Below are 14,506 nucleotides of genomic sequence, written 5' to 3' on the forward strand. Positions count from 1 at the left end.
GCTCGCCGCCTCGCTCCCCTTCCGGGATGCTCGCGCGCAGGGGCCGCCGGGAAGCGGAGTTCGCGGCCGGTCCGCCCGGCGTCGGGCGTCGGGGTTGACGCGGGCACGGAAGACTGCGTTTCCCGGCGTGCCTCGCGCCTACGCGGCCCGCGAGAGGACGGCTCCTCAGAGAGGCTGAGGGGAGGATGGCGGCGGCGGCTGCCGAGGACGAGGCGAGCGGGGAGGGGCAGCGGCGGCAGCAGCGCAGGCGGAGGCGGCGGCCGTAGGAGCGGAGGCGCGCCCGCGGGGCCCGCGCACCATGTTCGGGCGGTCGCGCAGCTGGGGCGGCGGCGGCGGGAAGGCCTCGCGCAACATCCACTCGCTCGAGCACCTCAAGTGAGTGTCCCTCGCCGCCGCCCCCGGGGACTCCCGCGCCCATCCTCCGCAGCCGCCCCGGGAGCGTCGGGGGTCTCTGGGGTGCCGACGGGGGGGGGGGTCGCTTCTCCACGGGCGGCTGCCGGCGACCTGGGCCTCCACAGGACGTGTGGACTACTACTCCCAGGATTCCCTGGGCAGCCGTGATGAGGGGGGGACCTTCTTAAAGGGGCCGCGGTCGAGAACACCTGCACCTGCACCTGCGAGTTGGGGTGGAGCAGGACGGGCTAAAGGGAGCGGCTATGCTTCCGCTGCCTCCCTCTGTCCCGGGGTTGGGAGGCCGGGCAGGGCCCAGGGAAGGGCAGAGCCGCCGAGGCCTAACAAGGAAGAGACCTTGGGTGCCCAAAGAAACTTCTGTGCTTTTCCCACATCACTGTTATTCGTGTTATTGGTCGAGCATTAGTCCTCTTTGACAGTGTTCCCCAACCTTGGCCACTTGAAGGCATTTGGACTTCAACTCCCAGAATTCCCCTGCCAGCGAATGCCAAGATTGGGAACCACTGCTCTGCGAAATAAGGCTCCCGGAGTGGGTGGAGGAGATAAACCGACCCTTGGCCCAAATGACCCTCTATAGGTTTTGCCCCTTTTTCATATTCCAGGAAGTGCCTGGAGAGAGAACAGTTGGAATTGTAATCTGGTGTCAGGGGAACCTAAGGTCACAAGACGAAGGCTGGATGAGGTCAAGGGCCCTTCAGGCCAGGGTGATCTTGACCCGAAGGCCGACTCAGCCGTCCATCCTTCGCAAAAGGAGGGTCCAGATTGGTGGGGGCAAGATGCTGCTGGCTCTAGAGTGGGCTGCCAAGCTATTGCTATGGGTGAAGGGAAGGAGGCTTGTAAGCAAAGCAGCTGACAGCTCCCTCCCTCTGACAGGCCCTTGTCTTTGGGAAGCAGAGGCTGTGTGTGTGTGTGTCTTTCCAAGGTAGCAGAGTCAGCATGACCAGCAGTTTTAACTGCTGAGTATTTGTGTACCTAAACGTGTTAAGACTGGCCATCAGCACTATGTTTCTATTCATCTATTTTATTTAAATTATTCTTATTTTTCCTTCTAGTATACAAAGACTGTCAGGATGATTTTCTGGTAGCCAATCTGACAGTTTTGTTTTGTGACTAAGAATTACTTCCTTTATCGGATTATTCTTTCAGAAAAGGGAGGTGTTTTTCCTGGTACAGCTTTCTCAACCAGCATAATCTGTCAGACCTCTCGCTCTTTTATTCCTTACCCCCACAAAAGCTCAGAAAATGTGATTTTTTATCAGCTCCCTTGACCATCTTGGTTATTTTTCATCAGCATTCCATGCTTGAGGTACACAGTCACATTGTTCCAGGTTTAAATGATCTGGAGAAACAGGCCATGGCTTTTTGATTTTCCCATAGATTTCATAATTGTGTAAAACCATACATGAACTGTTTGTGTAAAACAAATATATCATTCAAGCTAATTATGCCTACATTTTATTTGCATCAAGCATGGCACCCTTTGGTACTTGCTGGCTTTCTTGGGGGGGGGGTTCCTCTGGCCCCCCTTCAGCGGGAAGACCGTTCTGATGGGACCCTCGGTTGCCCTTTCTGCAGGGAAAATGCCTGGAACAGGGAAAGAAGTGTAGGGGATGCTTTTGGTACCAGGGTGGCTTATGCTAGATGGAGAACATGGAACGAATCCCAGCGACCAGTTAGGTCCCACAGAGTTGGCCTTCTCCGGGTCCCGTCAACTAAACAATGTCATTTAGCGGGACCCAGGAGAAGAGCCTTCTCTGTGGCAGCCCCGACCCTCTGGAACCAGCTCCCCCCGGAGATTAGAACTGCCCCCACCCTCCTTGCCTTTCGTAAAGTTCTTAAGACCCATCTCTGCCGTCAGGCATGGGGGAACTGAGACATCTCCCCCGGGCCTATACAGTTTATACATGGAATGTTTGTGTGTGTGTTTGCTTTTAATAATGGGGTTTTTAGTGTTTTTTAAATTATTAGATTTGTTTTTTACATTGTTCTTGTTATTGTTGTGAGCCGCCCTGAGTCTACGGAGAGGGGCAGCATACAAATCTAATAAATGAATGAATGAATGAATGAATGAATGAATAAATCAATCTAAAGAAGAGGCAAGAAGTGATGAGAATCTGTGGATTGTTCCTGCAGTGGTTCCAAAGAGCCACAGATTCTCCCACCTTTACCTATTTAGAATCCTCTATTTGCAGTGCCCGAGGTTCACTTTCTCTTCTTGTCTTTCAGGTATATGTATCATGTTTTGACCAAGAATACCACTGTGACTGACCATAACCGCAACCTCCTGGTGGAAACTATTCGATCGATAACCGAGATCCTGATATGGGGAGATCAAAATGACAGTTCAGTGTTTGAGTAAGAGCTTTTCGGATTTTGCTTTAACAGATACAGACTTTTTTTTCATTACCTGTATAATTATTGTTTCATGGATGTTTTATTTCCTGTAACTGCTGAGAATTATCTGGCTGCAGTGGCGTGAGAAGCTAAGAAACGTATCGATATAGTTCTAATCATGCTGGTTAAAATGTAGTCATCACCAAGATCTCCACCCATATTACATTCCAGAAAGGAACATTTGAATGAAATTTCTCCAATAAGATGTAGTAAATTGGTAAAAATGTTTGCATTCCAGCTTTTTCCTGGAGAAAAACATGTTTGTGTTCTTTCTGAACATTCTGCGCCAGAAGTCGGGCCGTTATGTCTGCGTGCAGCTTCTGCAGACTTTAAATATCCTCTTTGAGAACATCAGCCACGAAACATCTCTTTGTGAGTGTGAACATTTCTTTCCTCTTTATGCAAAGCAACATCAGCTACAATGGAGGCTCTTGTTTTCTCTCCTGAAGACTGGAGAGTTTGAGACGTTTTAAATGTACTGGGTATTAAATGGATTAAATTAATTGGGACTTGACCCGATTAATATTCTCCAACATGCACAGTACTGTCCAACCAGTTAATTTTATTAAGTTGCCAAGTGGTTTCTCTTTTCACACAGAGACATACATTTTGCAAAAGACCTGTGATATAAATCATAAGGTTTTTTTTAAAAAAAACAACCAGGCCTCTATAATGCTTTGACCACCCTCCTTTTTCCTGAAAATCCAAACCATGAAAGTCCACCTGTGCAGTGAAGGCAGAGAAGAGGGACGTATGAACCTCTCCGGGCTTTGTGGTGGTTTGGGATTAAACAGTTCAGAGATGATAAAGGTCCTTTTAAAAAAAAAAGCCCTCTCTGCTAGGATGTGTTGAGCATCTCCTTCAGTTGGCTGGGTTCATTTTTATACTCATGTGTACAGGTCGTCCTGGACTTACAACGGTTCGTTCGGTGGCTGCTCAAAGTCATAGCTGCACAGGCAAAAGGCACTTGGGGCCTTTGCATCATCCTTGTGGCCACGTGATTGCATTATTTTTATTATTATTATTTATTAGATTTGTATGCCGCCCTCTCCGTAGACTCGGGGCTGCTCACAACACAATAAAATAGTTCATAACAAATCTAATAATTTACAATGAAAAATATTTTTTAAAAACCCCATTATTAAGCAGACATACATACAAACATACCATACATAAGTTGTATAGGCCCAGGGGAGATATTTCAGTTCCCCCATGCCTGACGACAGAGGTGGGTTTTGAGAAGTTTACGAAAGGCAAGGAGGGTAGGGGCAGTTCTAATCTCTGGGGGGAGCTGGTTCCAGAGAGTTGGGGCCGCCACAGAGAAGGCTCTTCCCCTGGGGCCCGCCAACCGACATTGTTTAGTTGATGGGACTCGGAGAAGGCCGACTCTGTGGGACCTAACCGGTCGCTGGGATTCGTGCGGCAGAAGGCAGTCCTGGAGATATTCTGGTCCAATGCCATGAAGGGCTTTATATGGATGCTTGGCAACTGGTTCATACTGGTGATGGCTGCTGTGTCCTCGCATCACCCGATCTCCCTTTTGCGACTAAGCCGGGTTCACCACGGCAGCAATTCACTTAACAGCTGTGGCAGAAACGGTTGTTAAATGGGGCAAAGTTCTCTTAACAAACATCTCACTTAGCAGCGGAAATTTGGGGCTCCAGTGTGGTCACAAGTAGAGGACTCCCTGTATTTTATGCACCTGTGTCTCTTCCCCCCCTCAGACTATTTGCTGTCCAACAACTACGTGAATTCCATCATTGTGCACAAGTTTGACTTCTCCGATGAAGAAATCATGGCCTACTACATCTCATTCTTAAAGACGCTGTCTCTGAAACTCAACAGTCACACCGTTCACTTTTTCTACAACGAGGTGAGTGTGGCAGGTCGGATAAACATTTCATGGAATGATGTGCAGTATCTATAATGTTGCTCCATGTATACTTCAGAAGTGGCTGCATCCTCACTGTTGATTTCAAAATCTCTCAAAGAGCCAGTAGGTTTTTCTGCTGGAGTTGTGGCTGGGGGCAGTCTGGAGGGAGGCAGGCTAAGGGAGGAGGCCTTAAAATTCTGCCCCGACCCCTTGTGTAGCAAGGCAGGTGCCGACGGGAGCTTCCTCTACTGACCGAGGCCCCAGATCGTCCTGTAGAAACATAGAAGAACGATTGACGGCAGAAAAAGACCTCCTGGTCCACCTTGTCTGCCCTTTTACGATTCCCTGTGTTTTATCTTAGGGTGGATCTCTGTTTATCCCAGGCAGGTTTCAATCCTGTGGATTGACCAACCACGTCTGCTGGAAGTTTGTTCCAAGCATCTACTACTCTTTCAGTCAAATAATATTTTCTCACGTTGCTTCTGATCTTCTGATCTTTAACAGTCCAAAGTCTGAAAGGGAAGAATAAGATCACCTGAGGGCACGGGGTGCGGTGTCACCAATTCGCTGATAATACCCAATTATACATCTCCACCCCATGCCAATTCAGTGAAGTGGTTGATGTAATGTGCCGGTGCCTAGAAGCTGTGAGGGTCAAGCTCAACCCTCACAAGACCGAGGGGCTCTGGGCATTTCCTCCGAAGGACCATTCCATCCGTCCCTCAATTGTCTCTGGGATTAGGGGGGGGCTTTAACCCCCTCAGGTAGGGTCCGTAATCTAGGTCTCCTCCTAGGTCCACAGCTGAGCCGTGACCACCACCTCTCAACTGTGGCTAGAGGGCCCTTTGCCCAGATTTGCCTGGTACACCAGTTGCGACCCTATTTGGACCAGGAGGCCCTCTGCATGGTCACTCAGGCCCTCATCACCTCCATTCTAGATTATTGCAACGTGCTCTACATGGGGCTACCCTTGAAGAGCGTTCGGACAGAGAGTCCAGAATGCAGCCGCACAAGTTGTTATGGGGGTGCTTAGATGCACCCATATAATACCAACACTGCACTGGCTACCAGTTGGTCTCCGGTCACAATTCAAGGTGTTGGTTATTACCTATGAAGCCCTAGATGGCTCAGGGCCAGTCCATATATGAGACCGTCTCCTGCCACATACGTCCCAGAGACGAATAAGATCCTCCAGGTCCCGTGGACTAAAGAATGCAGGTTGATGGGCCCTCGGGGCAGAGCCTTCTCTGTGGCTGCCCCGACCTTATGGAACCAACTACCCCCCGATATTCGTACTGCTCCCACCCGAGAGTCCTTCTGAAAGGCTGTGGAGACCTGGCTTTGCTGGCAATGTAACCGCGAATGTAGCATCTTGTCTGATTAGCAACTGTTCTGTGGGTTTGATTGGAAACTTCATTAGGGTTTGTTATGGGTTTTACTGTTGTTATTCCTAATTATTTGAACCCGTTTATTGTATGTACCATTTACTGTTGAAAGCCGCCCCGAGTCCCATTGGGATTGGGCCGCATATAAGTCAAAATTATTTAAATTTCTAAATTAAATTAAAATTATTTAAGTTTCTAAATTAAATTAAAAATGTGCAAAGCGCATAACGCATGTCCTTCCCCGCCTTCTCCCTCAGCACACCAACGATTTTGCCCTGTACACCGAGGCCATCAAATTCTTCAACCACCCCGAGAGCATGGTGAGGATCGCGGTGAGGACCATCACCTTGAACGTCTACAAAGGTAAGCGTCCCCTTGGGTCCCTTCAGCGCCCCACCTGCCTCGGGAGGAAGGGGCAGCCCCCCAGTTGGCCGAGTGGGCCTCCTGACCCCAGGCCCAGGGTTGGAAGCCAGCGCTGTCCTCTCAGCCAGGAGGGGGCGGTAGACGCTGCAGAACTCTCGGGCAATGGCCACTGGAGGGCGCCCTTGGCACGCGGTTCCCCTCTTGAGACTGTGAAAGGGAGGAGGGTTCTCCTGGGCTGCCCGGTCAGGACTCGGAGCAGCTCCCTGGAATAGACTGCGCAGAGAATTAACTTAATTTAATTTATTCGATTTGCATGCCGCCCCTCTCCGAGGACTCTGAGCGGCTCACAACCGAAGGCAATGTCACAAATCCAATGTGTTAAAAAAGCAACACCCCATTATTAAAACCATACGACTCAGTCAAAGAAAATAAGGGGGGCCTCAAGGATCAGCCCCTAGATCTGAACGAATGAAATGTCCCCATGGGATCCTTTGTCCTGTCCAGAGTGGAATGCGCACAACAGCACATGTGAAATTAGATTGTTCGCCAGTGTTGCTTCTTCCTAAGTGGACGGTTTGATTTTCACAGACGTTTGATTTCCTTGGAGTTATATTCTGTTGTTTAAGTGTATTTATTAGAACTTTTGTTCCCTCTGTGTGTGTGTGTGTGTGTGTGTGTGTGTGTGTGTGTGTGTGTCCCATGCATGCACACTCTACTTCCTCAGTGAAGAAAATGCCAGCTGCAGCCTAGAATTCAGCCAGATGTTTCCCACTGTAGAGCAATAGAGGCCATGCGTCTCTCTGTTTTGCCCAGACATTAGCGGTAGAGGTTTTATTTATTATTTATTTATTTATTTATTAATCAGACTTGTATGCTGCCCCTCTCCACAGACTCGGGGCGGCTCACAGCAATAATAATACAATGTAAACAAATCTAATATTTAAGTTAATTTAAAAACCCCAATTTAGAAACCAATCATACATACAGACATACCATGCATAGATTTTTATAAGCCTAGGGGGAGGGAAAGTCTCAATTCCCCCAGGCCTGACGACAGAGGTGGGTTTTCAGGAGCTTACGAAAGGCAAGGAGGGTGGGGGCAACTCTGATATCTGGGGGGAGTTGGTTCCAAAGGATTTTAAGGGGTCTGGGCTGGGTTTTGTGTCCGTTTGAAACTCCGCCCTGAGTCGGTGGACTCCAGCAACCGAGGAGAGGGGGGGCCATTGGGTTTGCCTATCCCTCACGCAACCCCCCCCCCTAATAAATTTGACTTGGGCCCCTTCCAAAGGGTGGTTCTGGTCAGAGGCTGTAGAAGTGGCAGTCGGACAGAGACAGGACTTCTTCTGTTCTCAGCTACGGGAAACCCCCCCCCCCCCAAGGCTGGATATAAATAAATGAAATAATAATGCCTAGTCTTCCCCCCCCCCCCCCGCCCATGGGATGTGCAGTTGAGGGGACAGCGCCCCCTGGTGGCCGGCCTTGGGAGAGGGGTTTCGTAGGGAGGGCTGCCTGCTTGTTCCTAACTGCTGTCTTCTAGCCTAGATGCCCTGCTGCTTTAACCACTGACCTCTGTGGAGCTCCTAACCCTGCTAACCACGCTGTCTCTCTTGTCTCTCCTCGTCCTCTCTTCACTGGCGCATCCCGTCTCCCTTAACACAGTGTCATGTAAGTCTGCCGGTGGGGCCGTTGCCCAGTTCCCTAGAGTGCAAGCGGGGCCCTTCCGGGCGAGGGCAGGGTCCGGCCACTCTCAGCCTTTTTACTACTGTTAGGACCATCTCCCCAAAGGGGATGTCGGTCTTCCCCCAAAACTGCCGCAGAGACAGAGCTGACTTTGGCCCCTGCCGCCGAGAGCGCGTTAGAGGAAGGGGTCCGTTCTTAAAGCGTTTGGGGAGAAATGGGCCGACGGTGATGACCGCCTCTTTGCCTTCAGTGGACAACCAGCCGATGCTGCACTACATTCGAGATAAGACGGCCGTCCCTTACTTCTCCAACCTGGTCTGGTTCATCGGCAGCCACGTCATCGAACTGGACAATTGCGTCCAGACAGATGAGGAGTAAGCCTTTCTTGCTCACCAGGGGGCCTTTTCTCGGGGGGGGGGGTTGGTTAGTGACTGCATATTTAGTCTGCACCCCCCCTTTTTTTTTCTTACAGGCACAGAAACCGGGGCAAACTGAGTGACCTGGTAGCCGAGCACCTGGACCACCTCCATTACCTGAACGACATCCTCATTATCAACTGTGAATTCTTAAACGAAGTCTTGACCGACCACCTGCTGAACAGCCTGTTCCTGCCGCTCTACGTCTACTCCCTGGTCAATCAGGAGAAGGTGAGGGGCTCGCCCCCTGCTTTACCCCGGGGGGGGGGGGGGCTTTCCAAGAACCCAGGCTGCCTTGGATCTTTCTTGAATCGGGCAACTGCACCGACACAAAGCTACATTTGTTTGTTTATTTGATTTGATTTGATTTGATTTGATTTGATTTGATTTGATTTGATTTGATTTGTATGCCGCCCCTCTTGGGGCGGCTAACAACAATATAAAAAGACAATGTAAACAAATCTAGTATTAAAAACCATCTAAAAAACCCCCATTTAAAGAACCACTCATACATACAAGCATCCCATGTATAAATCCTATAAGCCTAGGGGGAGAGAAAGAATCAATTCCCCCATGCCTGATGACAGAGGTGGGTTTTAAGGAGCTTGCGAAAGGCGAGGAGGGTGGGGGCAACTCTGATATCTGGGGGGAGCTGGTTCCAGAGGGTCGGGGCCTCCACAGAGAAGGCTCTTCTCCTGGGTCCCACCAAACGACATTGCTTAGTTGACGGGACCCGGAGAAGGCCAACTCTGTGGGACCTAACCGGTCGCTGGGATTCGTGCGGCAGAAGGCGGTCCCTGAGATATTCTGGCCCGTATTGACGCCACGGTCCTTTCTGTCAGTAACCTTGTGCCGTTCCCCCCTGAGAGAGAGAGTGGGGGGGAGAGAGAGAGATCTCGCGGAGGCCTCCTCTCAACCGCTGCTTCCCTGTCGGGGCAAAGCCAGGGAGCGAGGGCAGCTGTGGCCGCCAGCGTCATCCTTGGACCGCCAGCTCCGTCGCCTCCTTTCATAACAAAGATTTCTCAATCCCTCCTGACGTAACGATGCGCATGAATCAGTCTGTGGCTTTGCCCTGGATAAGCGTCTTTTGGGCAGCCACAGAGGTTGCTTCATGGGTTCTGGTTAAAGCTTCAGCTCTTGGGCTTTCCTCCTCGCTTGGTTGTCCCTGCAGACCCCCGTCCCCAGGGGAGGGCAGGGCAGGGGGGGCACCTGTCTGCCAGCACAAGCAAGAACGGAGGCCTGTGGCTGCCGCCCTCGTATCCACACCCGACTGCTTCTCCAAGGGGAAAGAAGAGCCCCCACCTGCGGGAAGGCAGCCCCCTCCGTGGTCTTGGGGTGGGGGGAAGGCTCAGGCTTAGGGACCCCGAATGAATTGAGAGAAGTCTAACGCTGTGCAGAGGGGTTTGTGGTCTTTAGAAAATGCCTTTCCCCAAGAGCTCCTGGAACCTTCTAAAGGCTTTTATGGAGGGTTCCCCCTGAGCGATTTAACCCCTATGGAAGTCCCATCCACAGGCTCTGAGCTGTGACCCCTTGGTGGGGCTCCCTGTAGCTCCCTGCCTGTTCTCCCTGGGGATGTTCCCCGCTCTAGGCAAGAGGATGAAACATGGCCCACCTCCCCATGCTCTCCCCAAACGGTTGCACAATCGAGCGGTGCTTCTGTTCTACAAAGAGGTTGTGGGCGACGTTTCCCCTCCTGGGTTGTGGCTGTTCTGGAGAGAGTTTTCCATGTGCAGTTGAAGAACGGAAGGGAGTTAAAAGCGGTTTCTTAATTTTTTTCCTCCTTAGACTGGAGAGCGGCCAAGAATAAGTCTCCAGGTCTCTCTGTACCTGTTATCCCAGGTAAGTGCGAATGGCCCACCCCTCATTCTGGAGCAGCCACCTTCAAAATGGGATTCTGGGAGCGGAAGCCCACCCCTCAGGTTTGAGCAATGCTGCTGTAGAGTTAGTTAAGAATTTGATAGGGGGGGTGATGTCTGCTTTCTAACTGCGATGTAACATAGCCTGTGTTAAAACTGGCTGAGGGGAGGGTTTTTTTTGGGGGGGGGAGGTTTTAAGGACAGGGAGAAAACTGAAGGACCAGGGTTAGAAGTGGGCTCCGTAACGAATCAAGGCAAATGGGTGGGAGGGGCTGAGAAGGGGATTAGTTGCAATTCCCTCTGATGGGACCCTGGCTGTCCGTCAGCAGGACGTCAGGAAGCGTTGAACCCGAGATATTTCCTCTTGTCCTCCTCTTTTTCTCCCACGCGCTCAGAGAAATACCCGCCCTTGAAATCAGCCTTGAGTGGCTTCTCTTGTCCTCTAGTGGGGAGGAAAGGAGCAAGATAATAATAATAATAATAATAATAATAATAATAATAATAATAATAATAATAATTTATGAGATTTGCATGCCGCCCCTCTCTGAGGACTCGGGGCGGCTCACAACAAGCAATACAAAATACAAATCCAATATTAAAAGCAATTTTAAGACCCGTATTAAAAAACCAACAACCATGCAACCCAAACAGATCACACATAAAACGGAACAGCCGAGGGGCCGGTTGATTTCCCCACCCGTAGCGACATAGCTGCGTTTTCAGGAGTTTGCGAAAGGCAAGGAGGGTGGGGGCAGTCCTGATCTCTGGGGGGGAGTTGACTCCAGAGGGCCGGGGCCACCACAGAGAAGGCTCTGAGCCTCCCTCCTCACCCAACCGTCTTCGCTTCTCTTCCCCCCGTCCCAGGTGTTCCTGATCATCCACTATGCCCCTCTGGTGAATTCCTTGGCCGAAGTCATTCTGAACGGAGACCTCGTGGGGCTTTCCTCAAAAGTGGAGCAAGATGTCCAGAAGTGTTCTGTGAGTAGAACCAGCGTCCGTTGGAGGCCTTCTTGGTCTGTTTGGCCAGACCGGGGCCGTGGGCATGGCCGGGCCTGGTATCTGGAGGGTTCCTGGGTCCGCCTTATCTTGGTGTTTTTTTTAAAAGAATCAGGCCCTGATCTCGCATGCGAGCTGACAGATAAAAAGGGCCGTGGCCCATGGAAACGATCTTGTCTGTGCGGCCGCCAGACTCACTCGGGGCTTCGGCCCGTTTCTCTGCTCAGCGGCTTCTGTTACTGGGAAACCTGTGGTTAGCAGCTGGCCGCCTTCTCCTCTGCCCCAGCAGTTTGACTTCCACTGAATGAGTCTTTTGTTCTTCATCGAAGTGGGTTGGGACAAGAGTGGATGTTGTGTTGGTGGTTTTTCTAGGTAAGCCTGGTCCCTCCGAAGGCAGGCGCCTCCTAGAGCTGCTCTGGACGGTTTGGCTTTCAATCTGTCGCTCCACCCATCAATCACTCAGAGAGCATTTGATAAGCCAGGGGGGCGGAGGGGGGGTCCCTAAAGCTTTGGAAAGAGATGGAGACGAGGGCGCTTATTGGAAAGAGCATCCGGCTCAGTTTGAGCAGAAAGAGGGCCAGGTGGGCCAGGTGGGGTGGGTCTCCCCAAAGGGGGCTGGCCTTGTTTCCCCCCAAGAGGAGGAGGAGGAGGAGCCTCTCAAGGGGAGGAGGGCTGCGAAGTGGGGACTGCCTTGAGGACTGCCCTATAAGCAGTGTGGTGGTGGGGGTTTAAAGAGGCCCCTCCCTCACTTGTGGGGAGGGGGAGGGAACGAAGGGGGCAGCAGCCTTGGGGGCAATAAGGCCAGTGGGGCAGTGGAGCCGAAGGAAGGTGGAAGGTCCAAACGCCTGTTTTGCCCAGAGTCCCTGCCCACTTCCTCCTCCCAAGCACTCTGACTGACGTTGCCCCCTTTACCAATGCCCCCCCCCCCTGGATGCGCGGCTGCTGCAGTTGGAGGGCAGGTCTTGGGCTCAGGCTGTGACACCTTCAGATGAAGTGGGGGGGGGCAAGTGGTTGGGACGAGGCTTCTCTCTCTCTCAGCAGCTGAGAAACCTGGGGAAGCCAGAGTTTCTGCCCTGTGTGCCCCCCACCCCCTGTCTCTGGTCAGCCCCCACCTGAGTGGTCTGGAGAAGAGGGAGGCAGTTCTCAGACCCCAGAAGGGGCTTGTGTTTCCAGCCGTGGGAAGCGCCAGAGGAGGGGGGGCTGCTCCGTCTCCTCCTGGCTGTCTGGGGCCGGTGAGTCACACGCCTTCGCCCGACACCCCCCCAAGGCGACCGGAGTCACACTGGGGCCCCCGCCTGCCCTCCTTTCAACTGGCTTCGCTCGGCTTCCTGCCCCAGTCGGATGTGGCTGCCTCTGCACCGGGGCTTAACCTACTTTTGCTCCTTCCTGTAACCCCGCGGGGGGGGGGGGGGTCTGGAAAGGTTGGGTCTCTCAGGCAGACGCCCCAGCCGGCACTTCCATCCCTGCTGCAGGGGGGCGTCTCGGCTGAAGGACCCCGCCAAGCTCAGTATTGAGTGAGGGAGCTGACCCCTCTTTAAACCCCATAAGGTGGAAACCTTTTTCTAGGTTGGGACCTTTCCCCACTGCGGAGTGAATCCGCCTTCTTTCCTCTTTGGACTCTAAGAGCAGAGGTTTCCTGGATTGCACCCACTTTAAATCCGCTTCTGTCCAAGATCTGTGGGTCAAGAATTAAGCCAGTCCAAGCCCTCATTGACCACTCACGTTCATGATTTGTGTGCCGCCCTTCTCCGAGGACTCGGGGAGGCTGACAGCATAAAATATAACAAAACAGTACAACGGCAAATCTAATTCAATTTAAAGTTGCAATCTAAAAAGCCAATATTTAAAAACAATCATACCAGTTCAATCATACAACATATATCCCATTTCGTTGTCCAGGGGGCTGAGACCTAGTTGCCCCAAGACTGGCGACGTAGGTGGGGGGTGGGGGGCGTGCGAGGGAGAAAGTGCCACTTGTACCTGGACTTGGTTGGGGATTGGCTGAAGCAGAGGAAATAATGTCGCCAGGTGGGGCTTGACTGACCCGTCCCCTCGGCTCCCATAGAACGAGATTCTCGGCATGGAATAAAACTGTAGGTTTCCAGGAGTGGTCGGTCCTTGCAGGACGTTTCTTCAAGGCTCCCGTGTCCCTCTGCCTCCACGAGAGGAGGGTGTGGCCCCTTCACGGCCGTGGTGTTAGAGCCCAGAGGTGCCGGCATCCCTTGCCCTGTCCCATTCTTGCCACAGGCAAAGAACCGGCCACCGAAAGACCACGGTTCTTTGGGGTGGGGCAGAAAGGCCGCCTGGCGTTTCTTTTGCAGCTCCTGGCCTTTCTCCCTGTGAGGCTCCTCCCGTGGAGTGGGCCGGGGGGCTGACCACGGAGCTGACCCCCTTCTGCCTGTGTGGCTGTTGCAGGTGAAGGCCGGCATCCGGTGCTTCATCAAACCTTCCGAGACTTTGGAGCGCTCGCTGGAGATCAACAAACAGAAGGGGAAGAAGAGGCTGCAGAAGAGGCCCAACTACAAGAACGTTGGGGAGGAGGAGGAGGAGGAGGAGAGGGGCCCAGAAGACCCCCTGGAGGGCACCGAGAGCCCCTCCAGGGGCCTCAAGCCCAGTGGGGAGAGCGAAGGTGAGCGGGGGCCCTTCCTGCCCTCCAGGGCCTGCGGGGTCGATATCGAGGGGACGACCGCTCTTCTTTTCCTGCCCCTGAGCCTTCCGGTGGTCTTTGCCTGCTCCCCCCACTTCTCCCGGGACCTGCAGCTGCTGCCTGGTGGACATCCCCCCTGCCCCAAACCGGGCTTCCCTTCCCACTGCAGAGGGCCCGGACAGGAGGCTGGCCTCGGACCTTCCTAGCTGGCAGGGCTTCTCCGCAATCGGGGCACCCGCCGTCTCTCTGCAGGGTCCCTCTGGCCAGATCCCCATGGCCCCCCACCCCACCCCCCACCCCCCGTGGGCCACGCCTGCCCACCTCTGTCTCGTGGAATCAACCGTCTTTCTCTCTCTCTCTCCAGAAATTGAGATGGTCATCATGGAGCGTTGCAAACTCCTTTCGGCCAGGGAGCAAAACATAACGGACGAGGAGAAGAGCGCAGCGGCCACCTCCCAAGTCTGCAGCTGGAACAGGTGGGCCGG

General features: G+C 52.7%; 1 protein-coding gene across 4 annotated transcripts in view; it reads left to right on the plus strand.

The window, feature by feature from the left end:
- Window positions 1-167: 167 nt before the first annotated feature.
- The window catches only part of CLEC16A (C-type lectin domain containing 16A), a 43,741-nt gene continuing 29,402 nt past the window's right edge, over window positions 168-14,506 (plus strand). For 3 of the 4 annotated variants that reach the window (XM_070761487.1, XM_070761484.1, XM_070761486.1), the window contains exons 1-11: window positions 240-375; window positions 2,638-2,766; window positions 3,044-3,177; window positions 4,530-4,678; window positions 6,321-6,426; window positions 8,357-8,480; window positions 8,579-8,753; window positions 10,308-10,361; window positions 11,243-11,356; window positions 13,790-14,003; window positions 14,386-14,497. In XM_070761487.1, coding sequence (XP_070617588.1) covers window positions 299-375; window positions 2,638-2,766; window positions 3,044-3,177; window positions 4,530-4,678; window positions 6,321-6,426; window positions 8,357-8,480; window positions 8,579-8,753; window positions 10,308-10,361; window positions 11,243-11,356; window positions 13,790-14,003; window positions 14,386-14,497 — 1,388 coding nt within the window. In that variant the 5' untranslated portion in view covers window positions 240-298. Of the gene's footprint in view, window positions 376-2,637; window positions 2,767-3,043; window positions 3,178-4,529; window positions 4,679-6,320; window positions 6,427-8,356; window positions 8,481-8,578; window positions 8,754-10,307; window positions 10,362-11,242; window positions 11,357-13,789; window positions 14,004-14,385; window positions 14,498-14,506 lie in introns of all 4 variants that reach the window. The other variant, XM_070761485.1, reaches the window with a different exon arrangement.

This window comes from Erythrolamprus reginae, chromosome 9, assembly GCF_031021105.1.
Source record: "Erythrolamprus reginae isolate rEryReg1 chromosome 9, rEryReg1.hap1, whole genome shotgun sequence".
Lineage (NCBI taxonomy): Eukaryota > Metazoa > Chordata > Lepidosauria > Squamata > Dipsadidae > Erythrolamprus > Erythrolamprus reginae.